The sequence below is a fragment of the Labeo rohita genome, chromosome 7 (assembly GCF_022985175.1).
Source record: "Labeo rohita strain BAU-BD-2019 chromosome 7, IGBB_LRoh.1.0, whole genome shotgun sequence".
NCBI classification, from domain to species: Eukaryota; Metazoa; Chordata; class Actinopteri; order Cypriniformes; family Cyprinidae; genus Labeo; species Labeo rohita.
Window position 1 is genome coordinate 29181819 of NC_066875.1, and position 27756 is coordinate 29209574.

General features: G+C 36.9%; 1 protein-coding gene across 2 annotated transcripts in view; it reads left to right on the forward strand.

Annotated features, from left to right (window-relative positions):
- Positions 1 to 27756, forward strand: part of uacab (uveal autoantigen with coiled-coil domains and ankyrin repeats b) — a 51028-nt gene that overhangs the window by 11280 nt on the left and 11992 nt on the right. The window contains exons 1-7 of one of the 2 annotated variants that reach the window (XM_051114767.1): positions 12955 to 13454; positions 14263 to 14393; positions 20554 to 20642; positions 22438 to 22502; positions 24995 to 25052; positions 25488 to 25558; positions 25756 to 25862. In XM_051114767.1, coding sequence (XP_050970724.1) covers positions 13419 to 13454; positions 14263 to 14393; positions 20554 to 20642; positions 22438 to 22502; positions 24995 to 25052; positions 25488 to 25558; positions 25756 to 25862 — 557 coding nt within the window. In that variant the 5' untranslated portion in view covers positions 12955 to 13418. Of the gene's footprint in view, positions 1 to 12954; positions 13455 to 14262; positions 14394 to 20553; positions 20643 to 22437; positions 22503 to 24994; positions 25053 to 25487; positions 25559 to 25755; positions 25863 to 27756 lie in introns of those variants that run through there. The other variant, XM_051114766.1, reaches the window with a different exon arrangement.

Genomic DNA, 27756 nt, shown 5'->3' on the forward strand with positions numbered 1-27756 from the left:
CAAAGAATGCCTTTTTTCTTCCAAGTAGGGAAGAATTTAGTAGGCATTACGTGTGTGTGTGTGTGTGTGTGGTATGTGAGAAGAGGAGGGGGAGTGAGAAGGAGTTTCTAAAGGGTAGAATGAGACAAGTCTTAACCTGCCATTCTCAGCATTGGTTGCTGAGTGGGATGTTGCTAGGCTTTAGCTGGCACAGTCACAGTGGTGTGATGTCCTTTCATGGTCTCTTTCACGCTAACATTCACACTCCCAAACAAACATGCAAACACACTCATCTTTGCTATCTGTGCTTCTGTTCTTCAGCTGCACTGACACTGATCAACTCCTTTCTCATCTGATTATTTGTATACGTTTGAGTTGAGTTGGCTTTGTTGTTTCAGGTGTTTCCCTCAGGCAAATGCAGTACTGGGCCAAATAAATGTTTTCTTCTCTTCTTGTTCTATGGGATTTTACTGAGACATAGATGAGTTAACTGAGGTCAGGCAAATATTGTTTTAATGAAGTATGTGGGCCGTTGTATTTCTGGAATGTTGTGAGTACATTTTGCAATCAGTTCTTTTAAAGGCGACCTATTATTCCCTTTTTACAAGATGTGAAAAAAAAGTCTCTGGTGTCCCCAGAATGTGTATGTGAAGTTTAGCGGTTTTCAGCCGAAAGAGAGAAACGGGTGAAGAAAAAAAATAAAAAACCCCGCAGGTTTCAACCTGCTCTAGCCATCATCACTCATGTACTGCTCACTCATGCTCACCGGAAAAGCAAGGTCCACTCAAATAATGCACAGTTTAAAAAAATTCTGTGATGTATACTTGTTGTTTGCAGTAGCACTACTTTGCTGTAACATGCTGTAGTACAGCTGAACTGGGCAACACTGGTAAAATGACGTTACCCTCTCATCCACTGATCTGCTCCTGCTATGCTCTGCTCACATGCTCTGATAATAATAGCTTTGTAGGACTATACATTATTTGGATAAGTTATATCTGATTCTGTTGCACAGAACCAAAATATAATATATTGATACAATATATTGATATTTAATATTATTATATTTTCTGTCCAATTTTATTGTGTTATTTTCCTTGAAAGTGTGGTTATTTTATTGGCTTGTGTTTTTTTTAAATTTAGTATCATTCATATTATGGAGTTAAATAAAAAAAATCTTACAAAATTACTTTATACTATTTAATAAAATAGTAAATCCATTTTTGGTTTCAGTTTTCGGCCAAGTGCATCCAGAATTTTCGGGTTCGGCCCAGAATTTTTACATTTTTAAAAATTATGAAATGTATACAATTTACCATCAATTTATTAAGAGTTTAACAAAAATTACATGTTTAGGTTAAATTTTAACTAGGACCGGGACTTTAACGCGTTAATTTAGATTAATTAATTACACAAAAATAACGCGTTAAATTTTTTTTAACGCATTTTAATCACACTTATTTTTGCACCGCGGAACGTTTCTCACTGGATGAGTTTCGGCGGACCGATTATACTGGAGCACCAACTAGCGTTCAGACAAAAACAAACCACAGTGAACATGGACAAAGAAGCTGATGAGACCGCTTTGGTTGGCTCTTTATGTTGTTGGTGCAACTGAAACTTTATGTATTATGTTGTTGGTGCAACTGGCACTTTATGTTGAACTCTTTATTGTTTTGGCCAAGGTTATTGAGAGTTGGACTGAAATTAATTTTATTTTTTTTATACCAGCTGTTGGTAAATCAACAAAGTCTGTTATGGCCTCTGAAGCAACAGAGATGTTGTCTACAGTAATAGTCAGGGTTTCCAATGTTCTGAATGTACTTGAAAGTATTGTGTTTTACTTAAACAGTTTACAGAAGGTCTACCTACCTATAGGGTACCTGATTTTCTGAAATGTAGGCTACTATATTTCTAAATATCCTATTGCTACACTTAATGGCAATATTGCACTGGTCTGTTGGACTTGGTTGAACAAAAATAAACAATATTTAGTTGCTTAAGCTTATTTATTCAGTCATTATTCAATGGTATACTAAAAATCCATATGAAAAAACGTACTTCTCACTGTTCTCAGGTCAAATATTTATATGCGATTAAAATGCGATTAATTTCGATTAATTAATTACAAAGCCTCTAATTAATTAGATTATTTTTTTTAATCGAGTCCCGGCCCTAATTTTAACACATTTCATATGTGTTCATTAAACAATTTTTTGGCAGACAGTTTGCTATTAAAATTAAATGGTGGTGGTTAGTGGTTGTTGGTTGGTGGGGTTAGTGGTTAGTAGTAGAGGTCGACCAACGTATCGGTTTTGGCAATTAATCGGCACCGATAGTTCCGCCAATCAACTATCGGTTATCGGCAAAAATCCATGCCTATATATATATATATATATATATTTTTTTTTTTTTTTTTTCCGGGTTGGGTCCGTTACTGGAGTGGCTGAGAAGGTCGTCGTTATACAGCAAAGTCCCTATAATCTTTGTTATACAGCAGGAGAGCAGCCTCTAGTGGCTGAAATCATTGACAGCATGCCGCCCAGAGCGAGACACTTCAAAGGCAGATTTAAAACATCGACAATGAAACGGTGTGTACTGTATACTGTACTGCGTGTTTTGATGTCATTACTAAGTGATGAATTTGTTTACTAGATGCTGCATTAGTGGAGAAAGGACAGCAGTATACTTTTGCCCATTTGGTGATCAAATAAAGTCTCGTAGATGAATTGAACGTGACGCGTCCAGTGTGTGTAATACCAGATACCTGAGTTCTTCTAGACACGGCACTGCACTTTTGCCCGTTGTGTGACTAACATATTTTTATATTTTGATTAGATAACCACAAATGATCTAGAATAGAAGCAGTTAAATTGTGAAAGTACACAATATCCATATGTATGCAGTTTCAATACTGTGGCCTTTTTGTAGATATTTAAAGATGGCCATCTTTAGCTTGATTGTTGATGTGATGGTAGCACTTTACAATATGAGTCCATTTGTAACATTAAGATTAAGCTGTAGAGTATAAGTATTGTTTTTTGTTAGAGTGTGTTAATTTCAGCATTTACTGATATATTAAAAAAATTAGTTGCTTTTGTTCATTAATGAACAACAAACTAACTGTAATGATCAGTATGTAATTAATATTAATATTTTTATCCATTTACAAAGTATGGTTCAGTATCCATTTTAAAAACTATCAGTCAATTCATGGCCCCCCCCCCCAAAAAAAAAAATTTACTGGAGTATATGCCATATTCTGTAGTTTGGTGCCTTTTATTAGGTAGATTACCAATGTCCACTAACGTGACAACATTACAAAAGATGGCTATTTAAACACGTTTCCAGTGGCGTAAGCGATAAAGCAAATAGCTACTGTTTTTTGACGCGAACGACCCGAGTTCATGTCCGCCTGTTGCCAAAATCGGTCTTTTGCTTTTTCACATCTCATTTTACATCAGAAAGGCATTTGTTTTCAATAAAGATAAAAATGAAGGAAATAATCGAAAAGTTTGAATAAAGTATCGGGTAGGCTTAGGTGTATCTGAGCAGCAGATACGCTCCGATGCTTTGATTTCTTTCCTGTGTTACAGGAGTTCAGCAGGCGCGAATATTCCCTAAACACACCCAGTATAGACAGCGATGCGGCCAGGACCATGGCGCCCGCTTCCTTTGAAATATGTTTGATTGCGCCTGATGCGCCCGCGCCCGATCCTCCAATCCTCCACCCCAGATGCTGCCTGTTCATACGCGTGAGCACAGAGCTTAATCTATTAGCGTATTCGTCGTGCAGGGGTGGCAAACGTCGGTCCTGGAGAGCCGCAGCCATGCATAGTTTTGCTTCAACCCTAATCAAACGCACCTGAACAAACTAATCAAGGTCTGAAGGGTTACTAGAAAGCAACAGGCAGGTAAGTTTTACTTATGGTTGGAGCTGAACTCTGCAGGGCTGTGGCTCTCCAGGACCGGAGTTTCCACCCCTGGTCATGTGGAATGGATTTGACTGATGGTGCTCTAAAAGTGTGCAGACATATTCGCTGAATTAGAGACGGTAAAAGTGGGTGGGTCCGATATTATTGGCATTCAATGGTTTCGACGCCCATGGGTCAATTAATCTGTATTGGCCAGTGTGGTCCAACCTAGTTATCGGTATCTGTAAAATCCAATATCGGTCGACCTCTGGTTAGTAGTATTACAATCATTCTGCTAAACAATAGTAATATGTCTTCAAATTAAACTGAACCTTTATTTTAACGGGTTGCCGTTAACACCTTCACGGTTCTGTGTGTATATGAGATGACAATAGTTTCTCTCAAAAGAAACGGTAAAATGCTCATAAAGAAACTTGAGCAGTTCTGGAAATTTGTTAATGTATTTATGTCCTCATTTGGTGAGATGGCAGACACTGAAATCGCTGCGAGCCTGTGCTAATTATTAGTATTTATTTATTTATTTTTAGTTTTTCTTTCCCAAATGCTCTGGTTTGGTAAGTGTGTAAGGTTTGAACATGGGTTTATGGATGAATAAAAGGATTGCAGGAACAGTCGTCCATCTCAGTGATTAAATCAGTCCATTAGGGGGCTCCAGTGTTATTGTAGGGAAGCGTGAGAGAAAGTGCCATCACACTCTGCTATTTTCCACCACGGCCCAGAATCCACAGAAATGGGAGCAGGCGAGGTCACTATAATGTAATGCAAAAAAATCCAAAGCATTCCCCACCATGACTGTTGTTATTAGAGAGACCTTTTCCTTCTCATTTTTTTTTTTTTTTTTTTTTTTTTTTTAAGCTTCTGAGAGATTTCACTCCTCCCTTTCTTTTTTTTTTTTTTTTTTTTTTTTTCTCTCTTTCTTCCATGTTATGCACATTTAATCAAATGATAGAGTTTTGATAGTCTCTTTTATCCAGCTATTCTATGTTTTCATAATTTTTTAGGAATTTCAGTATCAACAAGTACACAAACAAATCTCTTTCATGGTTTAGACAGCTTGCACATTTTAGAGAGGCTCACTGCAAAACTAAAACTTGAACTTTTAAATAAACTCAAGTTGCTTAGGCTGTTTATTTTGGCCCCTTGACATGGTAAAGGACCCTACTTAATTTAGTTTGAAATAACAATTGAAAAAGGGGTGACTGTGAGAGAGTTATAGTGGGAGTTATTTAGTCTGGAATTCATCCTCATTCATCAGAGCAGTGATAGGACTCTGCTATGGTGGAATAGGATGCCTCAGCTCTGATAGAGACGTTGGACGGACTGGCGCCGGCCAACAGAGGATGAACTCAGAAGTCATGACTCCCCTGTCTAGAATCCACTAAGATATGCTGTGCCATTCACAGTCTCTATCTGTCCCTCCTGATTGAATGGTGAAAAAGGCATCTGATCTGACTGCATTCAGTCTGGTTTAGAGTTTATCTTGTGCATTTCACTCATTCTGAATGCAATGTTCAACTGTATTGTCATACACTACCAGATAGAAATAGAAAATATTTCTATTTAAAATAAATCCAGTTCTTGAGACCTTCCTATTCATTAAGTAGTAGCATAACTCTTTTCAACTTTGAAAATAATGTTTCTTGAGTATCAAATCAGCATATTAAAATGAGTTCTCAAGGATCATGTGATACTGCTGAAAAATTCAGCTTTGCCATCAGAAGTTGATGACATTTTAAAATGCATTCAAATAGAAAACGGGTATTTTTAAATGGTAATAATATTTCACATTATTACTTTTGATTAAATAAATGCAGCCTTGACATTAAACAATCTTATTTTCTTATCTAATAATGTTATTTTGTTATATGTTACAGTATATAGCGACGATTAGAAGCGAGCTTGCTTGTAATTAATGAAATCATCTTTCCTTCTGATGTATTTGTCTTGAACTCAAGCACGGGCATGCTGATGAGATGTTAATTTTTCATTCCTCTCTTATCTGTTGATATTCTCAGAGTGTTTGCAGAATAATGAGCACTCTGCTCTCAGACACGACTCGCTTTTAGTTTTAATTAAGAAGCTTTTTGACGAATGGTCAAGGACTTGGAGACTTGGGGAACACAAATGTATTAAGTTGTTTAATGGTGTCACTGATATCGCTAGATTGTCCCATGTTGGTTTTGAGATGTGCTACGAATTATGCAGTGAGGGGGCTGAAGAAGGATGAAACATGAGGATGACACTGTACAGGTCAGCAGAAATCTGATCTTGTGCTTTACCCAGCTGTCGGAAGTAGAGGAAAATAGCAGGAAAGTGTTCTGACCACTGGGTCAAAGGTCAGATCAAAAGGTTTTGATCAAGCAGCTGGACGAGACCCAACTGTGTCTGTGTTCATGTCTGGCCCTGTCTTGTTTTTACAAAATCTGTATTCTCTTAAGTTTCTTCAACATGTAATGTAACCCTAGACAACATAACCAGTCATAATGGTCCATTTTTTTTAAAATTGAGATTTATACAGCATCTAAAAGCTGAATAAATAGGCTTTCTATTGATGTGTGGTTTAAGATGGGACAATATTTGGCCAAGATACAACTGGAATCTAAGGGTTCTAAAAAAATCAAAATACTAAGGAAAATCGTCTTTAAAGTTGTCCAAATGAAGTTCTTAGCAATACATATTACTAATCAAAATTAAGTTTTGATATATTTACGGTAGAAAATGTAACAAAATATCTTCATGTACCAAGATATTTACTTAATAGCCTAATGATTTTTGGTCATTTTGGTAACTTTCAGGAATTTTGACCCATACAATGTATTGTTGGCTATTGCTACAAATATGCCAGTGCTACTTATGACTGGATTTGTGGATCAGGGTCACATATTTCATGTTGTTTTGACCACTCTTGTGGTGGTGGTGTTGTTGTTGTTGTTGTTGTTGTTGTTGTTGTTGTTTTATATATTTATATATATATATATATATATATATATATATATATATATATATATATATATATTTTTTTTTTTTTTATTGCTACAGTCCTACTTTTGACATCTTTACTCACTGGTCTAGCATTCTGTCTCCTACTGTCATGACACCATAGGAGATAACTGACGTTAACTGGTGGGGTTAGAGTATAGTTACAACCGAACATTAGATAATGTGTGATAAATGGATATGCCCTACGTCCATTAACTTGGTTTCAGTGTTGCCATGGCAGCAGTACACCTTGTCAGTCATAATACTGGGTGTGTCAGTGGGCCAAGACTGCCATTAGCCAATAGCTATCTTCGTTTTAGCCATAGTGTACATATAAACACAACATCTTCCAGTAGTTCCTCTCTGCCTTTCTTTAGCATACCGACACATTTCGCTGAGATCATCAAGATGCCTTTTGAGAGGGTAGCAGCCCTAATTAAAGCATCCATTTAGCTCAGCGCTCAACAACAGACACTGGACCTTAGCATAGCAGTAGACCTTCAAATAGTCTTCAGTTAACTACAGTATGTGCAGTAATGACATGTTAGACCCTTAACCCCCATTATGCAGCTGAAACACCACCAGAGACTTGCAAAATAGTTCACAAAACAAGTTATTTGCATATGATCTGAATGTGTTAATAAATAAGGGCAGTTTGATGAGATATGAGTGCATAGGAGAGAGCCGCTGTGAAATAAAATTATAAATTGAATTTTTAACATGGAAAAAAAGCTGAGTTTCTGAAGTCAATGTGTGACTGTTATATTAGTATTATTTCTATGCTATTATAGCATTGATTTACATAATGAATTGGCTATTTTATGTATTCAGTTTTCATTTTAGTTTGAAAGTTTTGCTAATTTAAAAAAAAAAAAAAAAAGGTAAGGTCTAGTAGTTTTAACACTTCAGGTTTAAATAATTATATTTCTGTGGAAGCCCGTTTCTGCCACTGAATAAAAAAATACAATCTTACTATTGACTTTTTTTTATTTTTGCCTAATACGAACTCGCAATTCTGACTTTTTTCTCAGAATTGTGAGATATAAACTCGCTATGAGAAATGAAGTCGAAGTCCTGAGACATAAAGCTGCAATTCCGAGATATAAAGTGAGAATTGCGAGATAAAAACTCACAATTCTTTTTATTCTCTCAGAATTGCGAGTTTAGCTATGTCTCGCAATTGTGACTTTTTCTCAGAACACGAAATTGTAAGTCAAGTCAGAATTGTGAGATATAAACTTGCAATTCTGAGACCATATCAGTCTTTTTTTCCCCTCAAAATTGGACTTTATAATTAACAATTGCAAGTTTATAGCTTACAACTGAGAAAAAAGTCAGGATTGTTAGTTTGTATCTCACAATTCTGAAGAAAAAAAAAAGTCAGAATTGTGAGAGAGGTCGCAATAATTTTTTGTTTGTTTTTGTTTTTCTTCTTTCAGTGACTGGGACAGACTTCCATATATTTTAGTTTGTTGCTGAGGCAATATTTCTATATTTTTATTATAGTGTTTATTTTATTTTAACTTTATTTTAATTAAGCAATAATTTTATTTTATTTTTTTGTAAGTTTAGTTAACTGTCACAGCACTGATTTGGTAAATCTAAAGAAAGGTCAAACCAGTTTGCCATGCTCAGCGCTAAAAATTTGGATCACATTAAAAAAAACGTGACCCGAGTTGATTTTCTTTTTGCATACTTTTTATATTGGTTGTTTTTTTTTTTTTTTTTTTTTTTTTTTTTTTTTACAAAAAGAGGATATTACAACCAGTATTCTCTGCTTCAGGCTTGTGATATCCAGCTGTGAGATGTTTTTGATGTGGAATTAGTGATGGAGTAGGCTGAACTCCAAGAATCCCGTTCTTTCCCCCTCTTCCCACCTTCAGCAGTCCCACCCTCTACAGTCGCTTGAGAGGGTTACGTCTGCCTCCAGAACTTTCTAAATACAGCGTGACCACTCTCTGCTTCACTTTGGAGGGGGGGAAGGTGATTCAAGAGCAGCTCATCCATCTGTGGTTAGTGCAGCACTAAATCAGACCTGTTGATGTGTGGATGGCATGTCGCTGGTCTGATGGGACGAGAGATTTTCTGTGTGGAAGTATGGATATAAGACCAACACATATGCGATAACCTGACTTTTAGCTGCAGGTGTCCTCATAGGGAGCAACGAAGATGAATCCGTTGAGTGAGCTGTTGTGCAGATTTCAGCTTATGCTATGAATAATTTGTAGCTGTCAACATATGGCCCTGGGCTAGTGCAGGTTAGCAGTTAAAGCACTGACACGGTACTCCTTTTTTTGCGATGAGACACTTACTTGATTGCTCTTTGTCACACCTATAATAACTTCCTGGCTTTACCCCATCTCTTATATTCTCTGTGTGTTACCTTTGTATATCTGGACACAAGTATCTATAGCTTTTTCACGTGTCTTGATTTATGGCCATGTACGTTTGTTGTTGCCAGGCAAGACTTTGTGGGTGTGTATGTGTGTGTGATTTGGGATAGTGGATAGGGTTTCATTTTTACAAGGTGTTGACATGAATTATAACACATAGAGACACCCAGACTGCCTGGCAGCCAAGATTCATCCTAGATACATTGTCCGGCCGGAGAGCTTATCACTTCATACCTTGTTGGTCTTACTAACCTGTTTGTGTTAAAACATCATATAGAGTGTGTGTTTTTTTTTTTTTTTTTTTTACAGTTTCATGGGCATGTTAAATCGGCACTAGAAAAACGACACACCCTATTACTCAACTTTATAAACAAACCAACCTGTTTGCACCTGCCCCTTGTATGCAAATAGTTTTTGTTCATGCATGACATGTGCACCTATGCGCAAAAAACACACACACACACACACACACACACACACAATTCGTCTACTATACCCAAAGGTTAAGACTCTTAATGAGTTTTAATTTGAATCAATTCATATGATGATTATTTTGTTTGTTTTTTTTTTTTTTTTCTGGAAAAGAAAATGAGTGAACTGATCTTTGCAGATGTAATAAATACTAAAGGACTACAGTATTAAGTGCTTGATACATCCTTAAAATATATTATTCCAACAACAAAAATTCTGTCCTTTACTCACCCTAATGTAGCTCCAAACCTGTATGACTCTCATAAAACATTTAGATTTTTTCCCCCTTGTTTATATAATAAAAAAGAAACATTTTTTCAAAATACCTTTTGTGTTCCACAGAGAAAAAGTCATGCAGGTTTAGATTGACATAATGGCAAGTAAATGATGACAGAATTGGGGTGAACTATTGTTTAATCGCTTTCAATGTTGTCGACATTAAACCTGCTGTGACACCTCAGAAGTCAGTTTTTGATATGAAACCTACAGCAGAAGGTATTATTACTATTTAAAGAAGTCCACTTCCAAAACAAAGATTTACATATAATGTACTCACCCCCTTGTCATCCAAGATGTTCATGTCTTTAAATTGTGTCTTCAAAAGTATTTAAATTGTATTATTTTAATGAAAATAACCAGTCGTTTCACTAGATAAGACCCTTCGTTCTCGGCTGGGATCGTTTACAACCACATTTGGGATCGTTTGAAGCCGCATTTAAACTGCATTTTGGAAGTTCAAATTCGGGCCACCATAGCAGTCCATTATATGGAGAAAAATCCTGAAATGTTTTCCTCAAAAAACATAATTTCTTTATGAGTGAAGAAAGTAAGACATGAACACCTTGGATGACAAGGGTGTGAGTAAATTATCTGTAAATTGTTGTTCTGGAAGTGGACTTCTCCTTTAAGGTGATTTTGACATTAGGGTACTTTTACTTTTATTAAGGCCCACCTCAAACTGTTGCAACATAGTCTGAAAAGGTTGTCCACACACTTACAACCACCTAGTGTTTGTTTTTGTGTATGTAGGCATAATGGTGTAAGCACACCAGTCAAATTATTGGCCACACCTATTCATTCTTTTTTTTTTTTTTCTTTTTTTTTTTTTAAACAACAAAAGTTTGTTCATCAAAAGTATGAAATGAAAGTATGAGAATTATGAAGTGACAGTTGAACTGTTAAAATGTAGCTTTAAAGTTGCCACCCTTTGCGTAGATTACAGCTTTGCACACTGAATTTTTGTGTGCCGAATCCTGGGAAAAACGGTATTGATGAGGTTCTCGTGTTGGCCACCTTCTTTTGGCTTTTCATCACTTTTAAATAAAACTTCTTAGTTTTGCAAAGGAATCTCATATTACACAATATGCACACTGTATATTTTCTCTGGTCTAGCTCTAGGGCCCTATGAAATCAGTTTTATTTTTTCCAAAATTCCTTTTTTTTTTTTTTTTTTCCATTTGAACGAAATTGTTTCGTGGCCTAAGAAATTTTTTGTTGTTTTTCTTACCTTATGTTTTCTTGTTATTGTTTTAGCATGTCTAATTATTTAATGCATAAAACAACTTATTTGTTTCAGCTTATTTACTCTTAAAACAGCCTTATGAAAATTTATTTATTTTTTTTCCCTCAGAAATGTATTTAAATTTTTCTGATTATCAAATGAAGGCATAAAACATTGATTTAATTTATTTTTTAATTAATGAAAATTAAACCCATTTTAATTTTTTGGCAAGTACAGGGGATTTACTCTTAAAATGTAAAACATGGAAGAAATATGGTGTAATTTTACTTTTTTAAATAAAGTTTTTCAATATTTTTTTATTATTTATTTATTTTTGTCTTCAAGTTAAACCGAACTTTTATTTTAATGCCGTGAATTCCCTTTATATTTGTGTTTGTACATGATATGAGGCTAGTTTTACCCAAATAAATGGTAAAATGCTCATGAAGTAACTCGGTGCAGTTCTAGAGATGTTGTAAATGTATTTATGAAATTACTGGTGCTGAAATCATGTGTTCTCATTCATTCACTCATTCACTCATTCACTCATTCATTCATTCATTCATTCATTCACAAGACAGACAGGATTTATGCTTAAATGCTATTATTTTTTTTTTATAATATTTTATAAAAATGTTATAATATTTTGTCTTAATATTTCTAGATGCTAATCTATATCACACTTTGATTTAAGTGTAATGACCTACTTTTGATTAATTCATCTGAACTTTGATAAAATTCATGATATTCCACATTAAACTGTAAATTCAGTTGTGATGACTGGATTCCGTGATTCCATTCACGTTTTTCTGCATTGCGGAAATCACAGGGCCCTAAATATGGCACTGAATTACAGTTGTGAGGTACTTAGCCTATTCTCCCAGTGTCCTCTGCAAAAGACAAAACAAAACAGAAATAGTCCACACTCACTATTGTGCTTATTTAAGGTACTAGACCCTATATGCATCCATTTTCAGTTTCATTGTTTCTATGGGACCAAGCAGGTTTTGAGAGTTGATACCCTACCCAGCGCCCCCTGTATGACATGCTATATATGTGTGTATTCTCACATGTATTCTGCTGTATCGGTGGGGGCGTATTAAGGGGTAACCGAAGTCCCCCACTGGCGCTGGTGTGAAAATCTAATGCGTCCCTGCAGCCTTTTGATCCACTTTCAAGTCTCTCACCTACCAAATTAAAAGCTGACGTCTTGCTTTTAGAAATAGATCTTTGGCGTAGTGTTTGTCTTGCAGATAGCATGGTGAGATTGTAAACAGGGTTTCAGGCTCCATATGCCAGACAGCTGATTGTAAAAAGCCGACACTTAATCCTGCTACCGTGTGCTTCATCCGTCAGCTCAGACCCCCCCGGCGCGAGCGAGGCTGGAAGCGTCTTCTCAGACCGCCAGATGATGACCTGGTCTGGACCAGATACTTTAATCTCCTGGAGATTAACGGTTGTAGCTTTGTGTGGCCGTGGCTGCGGAGGGGGATACAGTATGTGCCTGTAGCACTGAGGTTCCTCTCATTTGGCTGGCCTTGTTGCTCACGGGTGTCACCGTAACGGTTACTCATGGATTAGATATGCTAGGATGGTTTATTATTAGCGGTTCTACCCCAATCAGTCATTGGAGGAAAGTCTGAGGGGCAAAAATAAAGAGGTAACCACCCTGAGCTTGTCTACGTGCTGTTTACAGGGATATTTTAGACCTGGAAGAGCTCACATATTTACCGCCAGAGGTTGAACGTCCTTGCCATTTGGCATAGAGGAGCGAAGCACATACAGACAGAAGGAGAGGAGAAGCAGCGAACGGCTGTACGGATAGGAGGACGGTCTGACAGAGAGGGGAAGAGACAGAGACTCAGCCCCGGAGGAGGAGCTGCTGTCCCGGGGCTGGTCCCTGTGCTACAGCGGCTCACTCTCTGTGTGTTTGCGCTGCTTCTCGAGCCGTGATGAAGTCTCGTGGAGAGGCTGTGGGCTGGAGAGAAGTTCAAGGACTCTGCAGAGGTTTCTGGTCCCCCCTGTGAGGCGCTGGCTGCCTGCTGGAGAGGGGGATTCGTCTGAAGACCACAAACACTCGCTGGCTGAGTGTTCATTTTGTCGGACAGAACTTTTTCTTATTTTTGTACTTCTCCAAACCACAGCAAAAGGACCACCAAGATGAGTCGATGGCTCAAATGCACCTCTATGTACTTTGTAGGTATTCGAGATTCTCCAGTAGCACTTTTCATTTAAACTTTGCTGTGCTGTCACTTCTTCTTTTTGTCTTTTGATTGCAAAGGTTGGATGCTGAGAGGCTGATTTTTAATTGAGTGTGTGTGTGTTTTGAACTGTTTTAGTGCGGGAGAATAACTTATACAGTAGCTTTCTCCATAAATTCAAGATATTAAAGAATCCTGTGAGATTCTCCTGGAGAGTTGCCTGAGCCCTTTGGAGCTTAGATGCCTTTTGAAAAGCTTGTGTGAACTTGTATGACCATGCCAGGCTTAAAGCATCTTTTGTTGAAGCAAAAGCTTTTTCTTTTTTTGATTTGAGTAATGTGTATTAGGACTACTCTAAAGCGTTTCCTCAGGTGTTACTTTGGCTATTTATTGTAATCATATTTATTACATTATTTTAATTTCTTTTTTTTTTTTTTTTAATTAATTTACAAACAATATGAAATAAACTTCCATTTCCATCCAATACATGGAAAACCCATTTTTCCCAGTGCAAAGGTAATTTTTCCACTTTATGTGAGAAATGCTGTCTTTGTTTTGTGAAGTCTCCAAGCCTTTCGTATCCTGTTGTGCTTTTGAGTATTTGAATGCATGGTGTACTGGAGTTGTTAACATTCTTTCATTCAGCTAATTATACTTGTGATCACCACCCTGATCATTAAGGGACTCATGAACAATAGGTGTCACCTCAGCGGCTTTATTGAACATGACACTGCTGTCTTTGTGTACATGCTGATGTTATGAGTGTTCTGATCTTTTTCTCTCCATCTCTCTCTGTACTTCAGAACACAGACTGGAATAAGTATGATGACAGGCTGATGAAGGCAGTGGAGAGGAGGGAGGTGGACAAGGTCGCAGCAGTGCTTGGCAAGAAGGGCATCATCCCCACCAAACTTGATGTGGAAGGCCGCTCTGCGTAAGTTTCCCACTAGGGGTTAGGGTTTAGTTCAAAAATTTTGATACCAGTTCCTGAACGATACTTTTTTTTTTTTTTTTTTCTTGATAACAATTTTATAAAGATTACCAAAAAGTGCAAAGGAACACAATGTAACCAACATGGTAAATCAGTGCAAATAGTTTTAATCAAGTTCAAAGTTCAAGTCAGTATGTGAGGCTCATTGCTGCATACTTAAGATCTTTAAATCACTCAGCAGTTCTTTTTCAAAAGAAAAAGTCCCATGGCCAGGTTACTGGACTAACTGAGGACAGCGTAGATGGAAGTAATCTTTAGTGCTTTATCTCTGCCTGAATTTTCTCTGTAGTGCCGCTGAGAGTGGTCTCTGTTCTTACTTGAATTGCCATGTCCTCTACAGCAAAGAACTCCTCAAGGGCAGAGGGATTTGGCCCTTTTTTGTGAGCAAATAAGTAAAGAAAAATATAAAATACTCTTGAGGTAAATGCAAACAAGTTAATTTTCTTCTGAAAATTAAATGTGGGGGTGGGGGGCGGTATTGATGCATTTAAATTTTCTTACCAGTGCTGCTACTGCAACCCTAAAGCATTTTTAGCATGGATTTACCTAGCTATCTTTAGCCATACATCCAAACAATGTGATGTGATCTTTTTTTTTATTTTTTTTATTTTAGGTTTTGATACCATATGAAAGCTGGTTCAAGTCCTTTCCAAAACGTTTTTATTTTGTACATAGTTTGAACATAACAAAAGTTATGGCTGTCTTATGTTGGCTAATAGCTATCATTTTCAGGAATGGAATTTTGAGAAAAACGGGTTTAAAGTGAGACGGGCTTCACTTTCAATTCACGGGTTTAACGAGAGCTGTCAGTAGCGATATAGTGCATCATTACACAAACAGACTACCATTGCCTTGAAGAGGACAATTTTCTGTTGTTTATCATGGGCATAGGTCTCTGAACTTCTGATCACCCCTTCTATGTTTTTACACAAATAGTGTACCTTGTAGTTTACATGTAGAAAAGCGAGCGCAGCGCAACTGTTCTCATGCTGTGCACGCAACAGACTGTCATTGAACTTCATCATCTAATTCTTCATCTCTGGATGTTAAATAGTCTATTATAACATTGTTTAGGGCACTGACATCACCAAGATTGAGACGAGTAAGATCTTTTAAGTGAGTGCTACTTCATACTGCGTTGTTCTCTTGCGCTTCGCCATCTCACGATATTTAAAAAATGTAAATAAATAAATAACTTTGCGTGCTGTAGTTTACACAGGACTGATGGGGAATGTGCATTGATACACCTTTATTAAATATGTTACGTGATTTATTTTGATGGGTTAACTGTTTTTGTGGTGTTAAGAGAAAGCACCCCCGCAGCGTGTTCTTAACATAAGAGAAAGACACGGTAATTTTTTGCTGCAATAAATCGCTATTTTGCTGCACTAAACTAGTGAATTTTGCCAAGATATTTTCAGAGATGATAGACAAAATTTTATAGAATAATAATTTAATAAAAACCAAATTTTGACCAAAAAATGACATTCAACCTATTTTTTGAATTTTGTGAAAACATCACAGCGTGTCACCCGACGGGTTTTTCCAGATCGCATCACACATCTAACGTTACGTAGGTCTGTGGTATTAGGACACTGAGAGGTTGAGTGCAACTTTGTGGACGTACGTTTATACTGTGCACTGACATCAATTATTTTTCCGCAAATATTATAATGCGCTGTTGTTATTGAGCCTGGTAAAATGTAGCCACACTTTTAATGGGGTTGGGACAGTTACACACTACAGCTTCATGTGTGAGCCACGTCTCTAGGTGTAACCAGAGTAAACTAGTGTTCTTCACTTGACTTGGGCACATCAAGCATGCTGTATGCTTATTGGCTCGCTGATGTTGACGAGATTAAGTACAAGACATTTTTTTTTTATACTTAGTGGTATCGATGCAATTTGCTTGGTGCCTAAAAAGTATAGAACTCGATACCCAGCCCTACTAGGGATGGGTCACCATGGTTGACTAGTCATCCAACAACTGACTAGGCTGCTAGTAAGGTCAACTAGTTTATCTAGATTTTTCTTGCGTGTAAAGTTAAACAGTCCTGCATTTCAAAACTTGCAAATCAGAAACATGTTTTCTCATCCTCTTCTTTGCATGCAGTCTAAAAGTTTAACTAAAGAACATGTCCCTAAGAAACGTGGCCGCTCTTGATGGGATTATCCCGAAATCAGCCTGATTATACAGGGCATCCTTAAAACCAATAAATCAATTAGGCAGCATACCACATAGTCTGTTTTCAAAATATATCATTTTGCACAAACCTGCCTGTCACACACACAAACTAGCAGATTGCTCATAATACTTTCTCACATAGTTTTATGAATACTTTAAAACTATTTATATCAGCATTTTTCTTCTAATAAACATTTCTGTAATGGTATAGGCACATAGGAAAAAATTATTTCTTGTCTTGAATGTCTTAATATTTCAGGTGTATCATGAGCTTATAGGCTTATAGGCGTTTTCCAAATGTTTCTTATCCACACTGAAATGCAAGAAAACGTTGAAATCGCTTTACTGCGAATGCTTACAGCCTTCAAAAAGTTTACGGAGATGATACAGACCATTAGAAAGCGTTTTCAAAAAGCTCAGTTTTCCTTGACAAAAACATCTTATTGTGGATGGTAGGCCAAAAGGCAGAAAAAAAAGATGTTTTCAAACTAAAACATATTATTGTGGACAAGGCATTAAACTCTGCTTTCAGTATAGTACACAGCTTTATCATGCATCAGACTGATTATCACTTCATTAGCCCTTTTTTTTTTTTTGTTTGTTTGTTTTTCCCCTCATTTATCAAGTCTCATTTATTTATGCATTTATTTATATTCGCATATATTTATGCTTTTGTTCGTACTTTGACATTTATCATTGCACTGATAGGCCTATGTTTTTGTTCAATCTGGACTGAAGCATTTTGTGCCTGACCAAGAATTTGAGTGAAATTTGGAAAACATGTTGTGGTTAGAGATTCTTGACCCAGCAGAGACCAGAAGAGTCCAGAACAGGCTGTCTCCTGGGCCGGAAGTAGGTTTTCAGTGAGCAAATCTATGCATGTTTACACTGACTAAATTTAGAAGCTAGAAGTTTTTTTCCTTTTCTAAACTGTCATGTTAACTGCTTGCTTAATCTTCTTCTAAAAGCTCCAAGTCCGGATAGATTTAGATGATGCCTTTTTATTTTGGGATAAATGCAGGAAAAGTATTTTTGGGGTCAGAGGTGAATTGTTCAACCCCGTTATTTAATATCACTGATTGATGTTCCACATTATCACACGGCCACACAGTCGACTCCAACACTGCTGGATCAACTGTGTTTTTTCCTGTTTTAGAAAGCCTAGTTGGCCTCCCATCAATCCCTGATGTTTTTACTGCCCTGACAGGGTCTATGTAGGGCATAGACAGACACATTTCAGCCTGATTTAACCACAGCTTTGTTTTATTCCCTCATTTAAAGCCATAAGGTTCCCCTTTGGGTATTTTTGTCATAGTGTGAGATTCTTCTTGCCCTGTTGGGTGGAGAAGCGCTTGACTTGTAATAAGGTGCTAGAATTTCTCAGGCCTAAATCAAGAGCGTCGGTCGGCGTCACCGTCGCCGGGTCGGCGTTACAGTGTAACAGAGCTCAATTAATAAACACCAGCCTGTTATATGAAACATGCTTGTGGACGTCAGTGTGCCGTAATGGCTGCCAAATGACCTGAACGTGGGGATATGCAGCCTTTTTGTGCATAGTCGAGTGGAATACACAGGTCAGATGTTGGCTTTGGGTTTGTGGGAATCCTCTGTTCATATATAGAAGGACCCCACATGCGGACTGCGTCTCCAGCCTGTTATTTCCCTTACTGGTCAGAATAGCTCACAGGGAGGGCAAACCACAGGGTGTAATCCAGTAGTTCGGGTGGGTAAATTGGTAACCTGCATTAGGACAGCATTTTTGCCTTGTGTGCAGATGGAAATGAGCAGATTTCTGTGTGTATCTATCTTTAAATAAGAGTGTGGAATGAAATACACCTGCTTAATGGAGCATGCTAATAGATGGTTAGCTCACAGGAAACATAGACTAAGCCTTCCTGCTGTGGCAGTAACCTTTTGATTCTTAAACACACCCGTTTTTTTTTTTTTTAAATAGATGTATATACAGTTTGTAATCAAGGCTTGGCAAATGCCATATGGGGGTAAAATTGGTTTTGGTTAGTGAATAAGTTAGTAACTTTGTTAGGAATTGAAACTGAAACAGTATATGGTTTAAATCAAATTGCAAAAATGAAAATCAGACCCCCACTGATGTCAAACCCTCACACATCATCTAATAACTTCCATCATTTACCAGTGACACTATGTCCTGTCCTGTTTGTGAAAATTTAAAAGAGGAAAAACTGTGAAATAATTCCAAAAGTTTTCAGTAATTGAAATAAAGCTGAAATAAAATATTAATATTAAATGGGGAAAAACTAAACTTAAAAATCACTAAAATTAAAGATGGAAATTAAAATAAATCTGTAGAGACATAAAAAATGACAGGCAAATAAAATGAATGAAACTTAAATTAAAATGAAAACTGAAAAATGTATAAAATACTGAAATAAAAGCTATACAGGTACCTAGAAGCAAACTAGTTCTTTATATAATAAAATAATGTGGGAGTATCACACTACTGTCTAAAAACTCAAACTTTATTTAACTATTTGGAATTATTATTATTACTATTATTATGACTGGTACATTTTCTCAATTTGTTCGCCAGTGACAGATGTGACTGAAAGGTCATTTTAGACTCTGAACACTCACAGACACATTTCTTTAGCAGTTCAAAATATTATTTTTGAGTTACTTAAAAGCCTCTTGCTGAGCAAAATATTAAGTAAGAATGAGTCTTGCGTTCAGTAAAGTATTGAAATTCCTAATGCATTGCACACTTGTCAGATACTCAGATGCATTAAAATGGCTTTTGCTGAACTGCAGAGACCCTTGCAACACTAGTACAGCATGCAAAAGTCTTGTTTTGAATTCAAACTGGCCCCCCATCCCACCTCTCTAGCACCTCTAAAAATACATAATGTATCTTGAAGCCACAGATATGTGAGTCAGTCAAGGAGTTGGAGCCAAGCTAGAATGACATGTCTGGGTCCTCATGACCATCTGAGCCCTTCAGTCTCCTCTAATGAGGGTCACTTATCATTATAACAGTCATCATCTTTCCATATACCTAATAAAATGTTATTGCATCCAGTCATTTTTAGTTATGAAGTCATGTTTGGAGGAACTTGCAAAAGCAATGGGCTGTGCCTCCCCTTTGGCTTCCCTGGAAATTGTTTTAACTTAAATTTAGATTTGAAAACATCATAGTTTGTAGTAGTGGAATGATGGTGTTTTGATGACTTACAAACTGACTGTAATGTACCTAATGTTGTATGAATTTTCATAAAAATAGTTTCAGAAAGTGATATACACTAAGGATTGTGTTGAATCGCCACACTGCCGAAAGAGTATTGACAACACGTACTGTAAGACATATTCTCTGTACTAAATTCTAACTGTGACAAATTGCCACCCGTCCATCACTCCACGGGTGGTTGTTCGGGACAGTGTGTGGAGTTATCCACAATTTCACACGTCAAGCTTCAGGTCAAAGGCCTGTCTACATGTTTGGCTTTTCACCGTCAACACTGTCTAAAATAGCACTTTCCAAACACAGGTGAAAATCTGCACGTCTGTCTTTACAACATCTCTCAGAGGACATTCTCACCTCTGAGCTAAAAGTGTTGATTTTTAGCAATGCTGCATCTTGCATATGAACTAAGAAGCGAATGTGAATTCATTAAAAATATACATTACCTTGGCCATCAATTTGATAATGGAAGTATGTTTATATGAGATGTATGAATAAAAAGTATGCTTATGTAATGTAAAGTGAGGAGTTTTGCATGCAGATGCATTTGAGAGAGAGACTTGATTTTCTCTTGATGATAGTCCTTTACTCTTCCAGAATGCTGATGATGGTGGTTAGAGCAGGCATCAATTTTCAGCATGCACTTGCCACAACTTTAACCCTTTCTCTTATTTCTGTTTTCCTCTCTTGCTCTTCCTCTTCAGGTTCCATCTTGCTGCCTCCAGAGGACATCTCGACTGCCTGAATCTCATTCTTAATCATGGTGTGGATGTCACAGCCACAGATGCCACAGGTGAGTTTGAATACCAGGGAACTCATAATGATAAAATGTATCCCTTAAATGCACTTATCCCTTAAATGTTTAATTTTGTATGTTGTAAAACTAACTGTCCATCTTCCTTAAAGGAGAATTTCACTTCCAGAAAAAATTCCTGATAACTTACTCGCCCCCATGTGATCCAAAATGTTTGGATCTTTCTTAAAAAAGAAATTAAGGTTTTTGAGGAAAATATTTCAGGATTTTTCTCCATATAGTGGACTTCAGTGGAAGCCAAAGGGTTGGAGGTCCTGCAGTTTCAATGCAGGTTCAGATGGGCTCTACACAATCCCAGCTGAGGAATGAGGGTCTTATCTAGCTAAATGATCAGTCATTTAAAAAAAAATTGCTATTTGGAAAGGTCATTTTAGAAAGGATAGTCTGTCCTTGCACCTTGGTTCAAACAGGTAGGGTAGTGCGAAAATTCCATGTCGTTTTCTCCTCCAAAATCGTCCAACATCGTTGTTTACCTTTTTTTGTGGAAAGCGTGTTTGACTTGATTTGCACGTTCGCTTTGTTAACACTGTGTCGGTACTTCTGCCTATGTCACACGTGACCATTGCAACATGATTGCATAATGTTTGAGGTCGGGCTGGTACAAAGATGAGCATTTGTGGTTAAAAAGTATACAAATTTTTATTGTTTTAAAGGGGTCATCGGATGCTCATTTTCCACAAGTTGATATGATTCTTTAGGGTCTTAATGAAAAGTCTATATTATACTTTGGTTAAAAATTTTCAATGGCTGTGTAAAACAACACCCGTTTTACCTTGTCAAAATGAGCTCTGCAAAAATCAACCCATTCTAAGGGGGTTTCTCCTTTAAATGCAAATGAACTTTACTAGCCCCGCCCTTTTTTCCTCTGTGGAGTGACAAGTCCGTTTACTAGCACATTATTAGAAAAAGGCTCTCGCAAAGATTCATAAAAAAAAAAACCTTATACTCACTTCTGCTGTAAGTGAAGCTGGATCACAAATGATTCACGTGAACATAGACGGATATATGTAGATCGGGAGGTGCATTCCCTTCACAAACAAACTTAATCCACTGCATCTTCAGCGGCTCAGATGTTGGGAGTCAATAATGACCACTGTTCATTATTACATCCAGCAACACAACACCTCAGTGGGAGATATTCTTAGGCCAGTTGAAGCTGCATTGAAACTGCAATTTGGACCTTCAACCCGCTGATCTCCATTGAAAAACACTATATGGAGAAAACTTCTGGAATGTTTTCCTAAAAAACCTAAATTTCTTTGTGACTGAAAACAGAAAGACATGAACATCTTGGATCACATGGGGATGAGTAAAATATCAGGATTTTTTTTTTGGGAAGTGAACTTCTCCTTTAAAAGGGATAAATTGTCATTTACTCTGTCATGTTGTTCCAACTTCCAAGCCAATATTTTCCAATTTGAGGAATGGAATGTCTCAGGATTTATTAAAAATATCTTCATTTTTGTTTCAAAAACAAACAAAAGTCTTAGAGTTTGGAATGGCATAAGGGTGAGTAGTTGATGACAGAATGTTTATTTTTGGGTGAGCTAATCTTGGTTGAAACATCTTTGTAAATGTCTTCAAAAGAGAGGGCGGTAATTCTGGCAAACTTTTGTAAGAACTGTTTTATGTAAAATGGGAATAGATGTGGTGCATTTTTGTTAGACACTCACTGTTGACATCGGTCTCTACAAGCAGACTGGTTAAGATTGATTCATATAAAAGACTTTTGTTATCTAATGACTCCTATTGATTTGTTGCTTTATTCCTGTAGGAAAAAATGCCTTACACCTGGCAGCCAGAAATGCCCAGTCACTGTGTGTGCAGAAACTACTCCAGGTAAAACTGCTTTTCACAGTCAACACAGTTTTAAGGAGTAGATAGGAGTAGATGTATTTTTGAGCACTTTTCTTTTAAAGCCAGACAATTTCTGCTGTATTGTATCCTCTTTTTGATGTGAAGGAAAGGTATTGAACCACATTTTTGAAGAGTAGATATTGAGGTCTTCTGAGGACTGATGATGAGGAGTTGAACTTTAGAAAGATGATTATTTACGGCCTCCATTATAAGGCTCTGCCAATACAATCTTGTATCAGTGTGTCCAGGTCTTCTCATTATATTGTCAGTACTTCACTATTTTTCTAGTTCTATTTATATGATTTATGACTTGTATCTTTCCCTGAAGTTCAATTAAGCAAACGTCTAAACGTCTTTTTCAGCGCAGTCAAAGCTGTATCACTGAGATGCAGTATTGAACAAAAGAAAAAGCAAACAACGGAGGAGAGACTGTCTGAATCTCTCATCCGATCTCTCTCTGAATCTGTTCTCTGTAGCGTTTAATAGCAATCCAGTTATTTTGTCATATAGCAATTTGATGAATCATGTTGAATCATGTTTTTAAAAGTTTTTGAAGTTTGTTCACCAAGTCTATTTATTTGATCAAAATACACTGAAATATAGTATTACTACTGTGAAATATTAACCTTTTTAATAAATGTAATTATTTACAGTGATGACAAAGATTTGGTGCTTAAGAAACATTTCTTATCACAGCTGAAGGTAGTTATATTTTTGCAGAAGCTATAATTTTTCAGGATTCTTAAATAGAAAGTTCCAAATAAGCATTTATTTGAAATGTCACTTTTGTTGATCAGTTTACTGCATTCTTTCTGAAAAAAAGGATAATTTTTCTTAAAAAAAAAAAAAAAATACTCTTTAAGTCAAGTATTGAACAAAATGTTTTCTGATTTGTGACCGTAGACCACAAAACCAGTCACAAGGGTCAATTTTTTTGAAATTGAGGTTTATACATAATCTGAAACCTGAATACATAAGCTTTCCATTGCTGTATGGTTTGTTAGGACAATATTTGGCTGAGAGGGTGCAAAAAAAATCTAAATATTGAGAAAATTGCCTTTAAAGTTGTCCAAATGAAGTTCTTCACAATGCATATTACCAATCAAAACTTAATTTTTGATATATTTATGGTAGGAAATTTGCAAAATATATTAATTGAAAATGATCTTTACTTAATATCCTAATGAAAAAAAAATCGATAATTTTGACCCATACAATGTATTGTTGGGTATTGCTACAAATATACCTGTGCTACTGTTTTTATGGTCCAGGGTAACATTTGTACAATGTCATAGGGCAATACCTAGCACTAATTCATTGTCATCTGTGTTTTCAGGGAAGGGCTGCAAAATGTTTTTTTTGATTTGTTTGCAACCCTATATTTCTTTTGGTGGGCTTTCTCCAGCCCACAGGCTCATAAACAAAGTGTAACTAATAAAGCGATGACCTGAGCTCAATTGCATAATGCTGAACCTGGCATCCTGATTATGAGAAAATTATGCTGTTTGAAGGCAAATCGAGCAGAGCTTGTTTACAGATACGCCGTTTAATTTCAATCAATTAATCCACAAACACATTTTGCAAGAGAGCTCTGTCTCTCTGCCGTCGAGAGTGATGGTGCTCGAGATAATTAAGATAGGAAATGGCTCCTATCACTTGACTCTGACAACAGCGTCTTTGTCACAGTGACTTGTTTGTGTTAATTACTTTGTTCCGCAGGGAGCAAAATGAGAAAAATCTGACTCGACTAATTATGTAAAAGAGTTTTAGTATCTGAAAGTTTGCCTTTGAAATCAGCTAATATAAAGCGTAATCCAGCATAATGCTCTGCCAGTGTCATGCCTGTGTCCTGCTTATGCAAACAACATCGACTCGATGGATGAGAGTATTTTCGTGGGTGTGTGCAGCGTTGACAGGCGTCCCAGTACTGTAACCTGTCGTCTATATTTCTATGCCATCATCATGTGCAATCTGACACTGGCTCCTAGAGCCCATCAGATAGAGTTACGCAGGACACAGTTAGCCAACAGGACCATGTGACCTTGCTACTGGTTTTGGAGGCTGTTGCTAGAGCATAAAAGGTTTTTTTAGTGACTGAAGTCAGAGGAGTTGTTTTGTTAGAGGTGGCAAAAAAGATATTGGGCTTGAGAAAGTAGGACAGAGAGTGGAATATGGAGAACGTAAAAGAGATTTTGGAAATGAGGGCACAGGGGGTGGTGGGACTGAAGACCACTGAGGCCAGTATCTTAGCAACACTGCTTAACCTGGTTTCACACCTCGGTTCAGAACCATTTCAAGAGTCTCACACACCCATGTCTTTCTGGTCCGTTCTTGTGTTCATCTGTTTAGGAGCAGGCAGTCATCATGGATGTTTCCGAAAGTTTAGACTCATCCTCTGACCTTTTAAAGCTTAATGGCCATGAAGTGTTTGTGAATGGCGTGACTGTGAGTGTGATGAGTGTTTTGTGTTTCAGCACAATTGCCCAGTGGGAAACGTGGACCTGCAGGGAAGAACAGCCTTGCATGATGCTGGTAAGCAAAAAGCTTTGTACATTTGGAGGTTTTGTTGAAATTGAACTCCACAGTCCTCTCTTTTCATCTAACTTGGGGGTTTTCCGCTCCCTCCATTTTCTTGGCTCTCTCGTTCCTTCTTTTTTACTTCCTCCCACGACAAGTGGTGAAGCAAGGATGGAGGGAAGGGGTAATGGGTGAACGCTGAATGAGATTCTTTGAGGCGGCAGCAGCAGTCGTAATCAATAAGATGTAGTTCATAGGCTTATTTTCCTTTCCTCGGAAGGCTTTCATGTAAGATTTAGAGCTCTTGCTCTTGCTCAGTGCCCAGTGGAGGTTTTGGATTTATTTATTCATTTTTTTTATTTTTGAGGGTGATGTCAGATGAGTCTACTGAATCTAATTTGCATGCTTAGGGGAAATGTTAAGGAATATTATTATTGTTTGTCTTTTCAGTTATGGCCGGCTGCTCCTCCAGTGTGAAGCTGCTCTGTGACAGCGGGGCATCAGTTAATGCCAGCGACTTTGTGAGTTAATATGTGGCTTGTGGGATATTTAATATCCTGATAACAGCTTTATGTCGTCTCATTCTTTTCACCTGGACAAATGTTCTGTATTTCCCCTCAGATGTACTTTATCTTCAAATGTTCTCTTAGACTGGGGGTTTTTATGTCTTTTCTGTTTGAGTTGATGCAAATGTGCACTTTTATGTGTGTGTTTATAGGATGGTCGGACCCCATTGGTGCTTGCCACTCAAATGTGTCATCCACACATCTGTCAGCTGCTGTTAGAACGAGGAAGTGACATCACAGTCAGAGACAAACAGAACAAGTAAATATCACATTCATATTTCTCAGTATTTGGTTTTTATTGCCCATTTCTTGTTTTTCTTGCCCTGCTGTGATTTTGTTCAGCTACTGATTTTTCTGACATCTCTAGATTTTATCCACCTTATTTTTGTGCAAGGCTTCCAGTGTCAGATGTTTCCAGCTATTTTAGCTGCTTGATTGTGCAAATTGGTATTTGTTAGCATAATATTTTAATTTATTATCATAATCTTAAACACAGTGGTTTGCAGTGTTGGGGAAAGATAGTTTTAAAAGTAATGCATTACAATATTGCATTACTCCATGAAAAACGAACTAATTGAAGTGTCTCTGGAGGACCTAAAGGTGGGATAGTTCACCCAAAAATTAAAGTTACCCCTTTATTTACTCACCCTCTAGCCATCCTAGGTGTATGTGACTTCCTTCTTTCAGACAAATGCAATCGGAGTTATATTAAAAATTATCCTGCCACTTCCAAGCTTTAGAATGGCATGGGTAGGTGTTTCTCTTCATCAGTCCAAAACAAGTCCAATAAAGTGCATCCATCCATAATAAAAAGTGCCTCACACAGCTCCAGGGGGTGAATCAACATGCTGTGATGAAAGGTAAACAAAGCACTGGTCATGACTTTGAAGTTCAGAATGATGATTTGTAAAGAAACGTGTGAGAGGATTTTGATATAAACAAAAATGCATCGATTTGCTACAGAAGGCCTTTATTCACCCCCTGGAGCCATGTGAGGCACTATTTATTATGGATGGATGCACTTTATTGGACTTGTTTTGGACCGATGAAGAGAAACACCTGCCCATTGCCATGATAGAGCTTGGAAATGCCAGGATAATTTTTAATATAACTCCGATTTTATTTGTTTGAAAGAAGGAAGTCATATATACCTAGGATGCCTAGAGGGTGTGTAAATAATGGGCTAATTTTCATTTTTGGTTGACCGTTTTGTATGTTTTTTCGTATTCGTGAAAAATTCGTCACACACAGAACATCAAAACACCTCTTAAAATACTTGCTATGAATGCAAAAACCCAGTAATTATGGTATAGTCATGCCATTTAGTTATAGTCATATTTAAGTCATCTAAATTGTTTTAGTTTTAATCTAGTTTTAGACTACTAAGTATCATAAGATTTTAGTCAACTAAATCTACAGTAGATTTAGTCAGCTAAAATCTAATGGGTTTATTTACAGTGTGATGCATTTATTAATCATTGCTCTAATATTTCCAAACTCATTATATAGGTTTGATATTAAGGTTTTATAATGATAGACACCGATTTAAATGCAGTGACACATAACATGCCTTTATATTAAAATTAAATAAAACTTCTCATAAAGAACAAAAACATGGTCTTCTTTTTATTGAAATACCAATAGTTATATAGGGTAGTTATACATTCTTTACAACAACTTGTTTACCATATTCTTCATTCTTTCAAGCAAACATATTTATTTTCATACATAAATTTAGATTAATCTTAATTAGAGCTACTTAAGTGATTTCTGTCTGTCTTTTGTTGTTTGATTAACAACAATAACTTGGACAATAGCATCAAATTAGGCTGCAGATGCAGTGTACTGATATACATCCGATATTCTCCCTCCTGTTTATGTTCCTTAAGACCGGTTTATGTTCCTTAAGACCTAATCGACTGTTTTTATGTGAGTACTCCTCAAAACAGACAATCCTTTTTTGTGTATTTCTCCATTCATGTGACGCAAAAGAGTAATTGTGAGCTGTATGAGTCGCATTATCTGTGTGTACGCTTCGGTGTGTGCTCAGAAAACCAGGACCAAACTGAGTTCTCTTTTGCGTCATCAAATTTATCCATGTCTGCTCTTCTCTTTCTTCCAGATATTGACATTTTTTTTAATGTTTTGTGAGA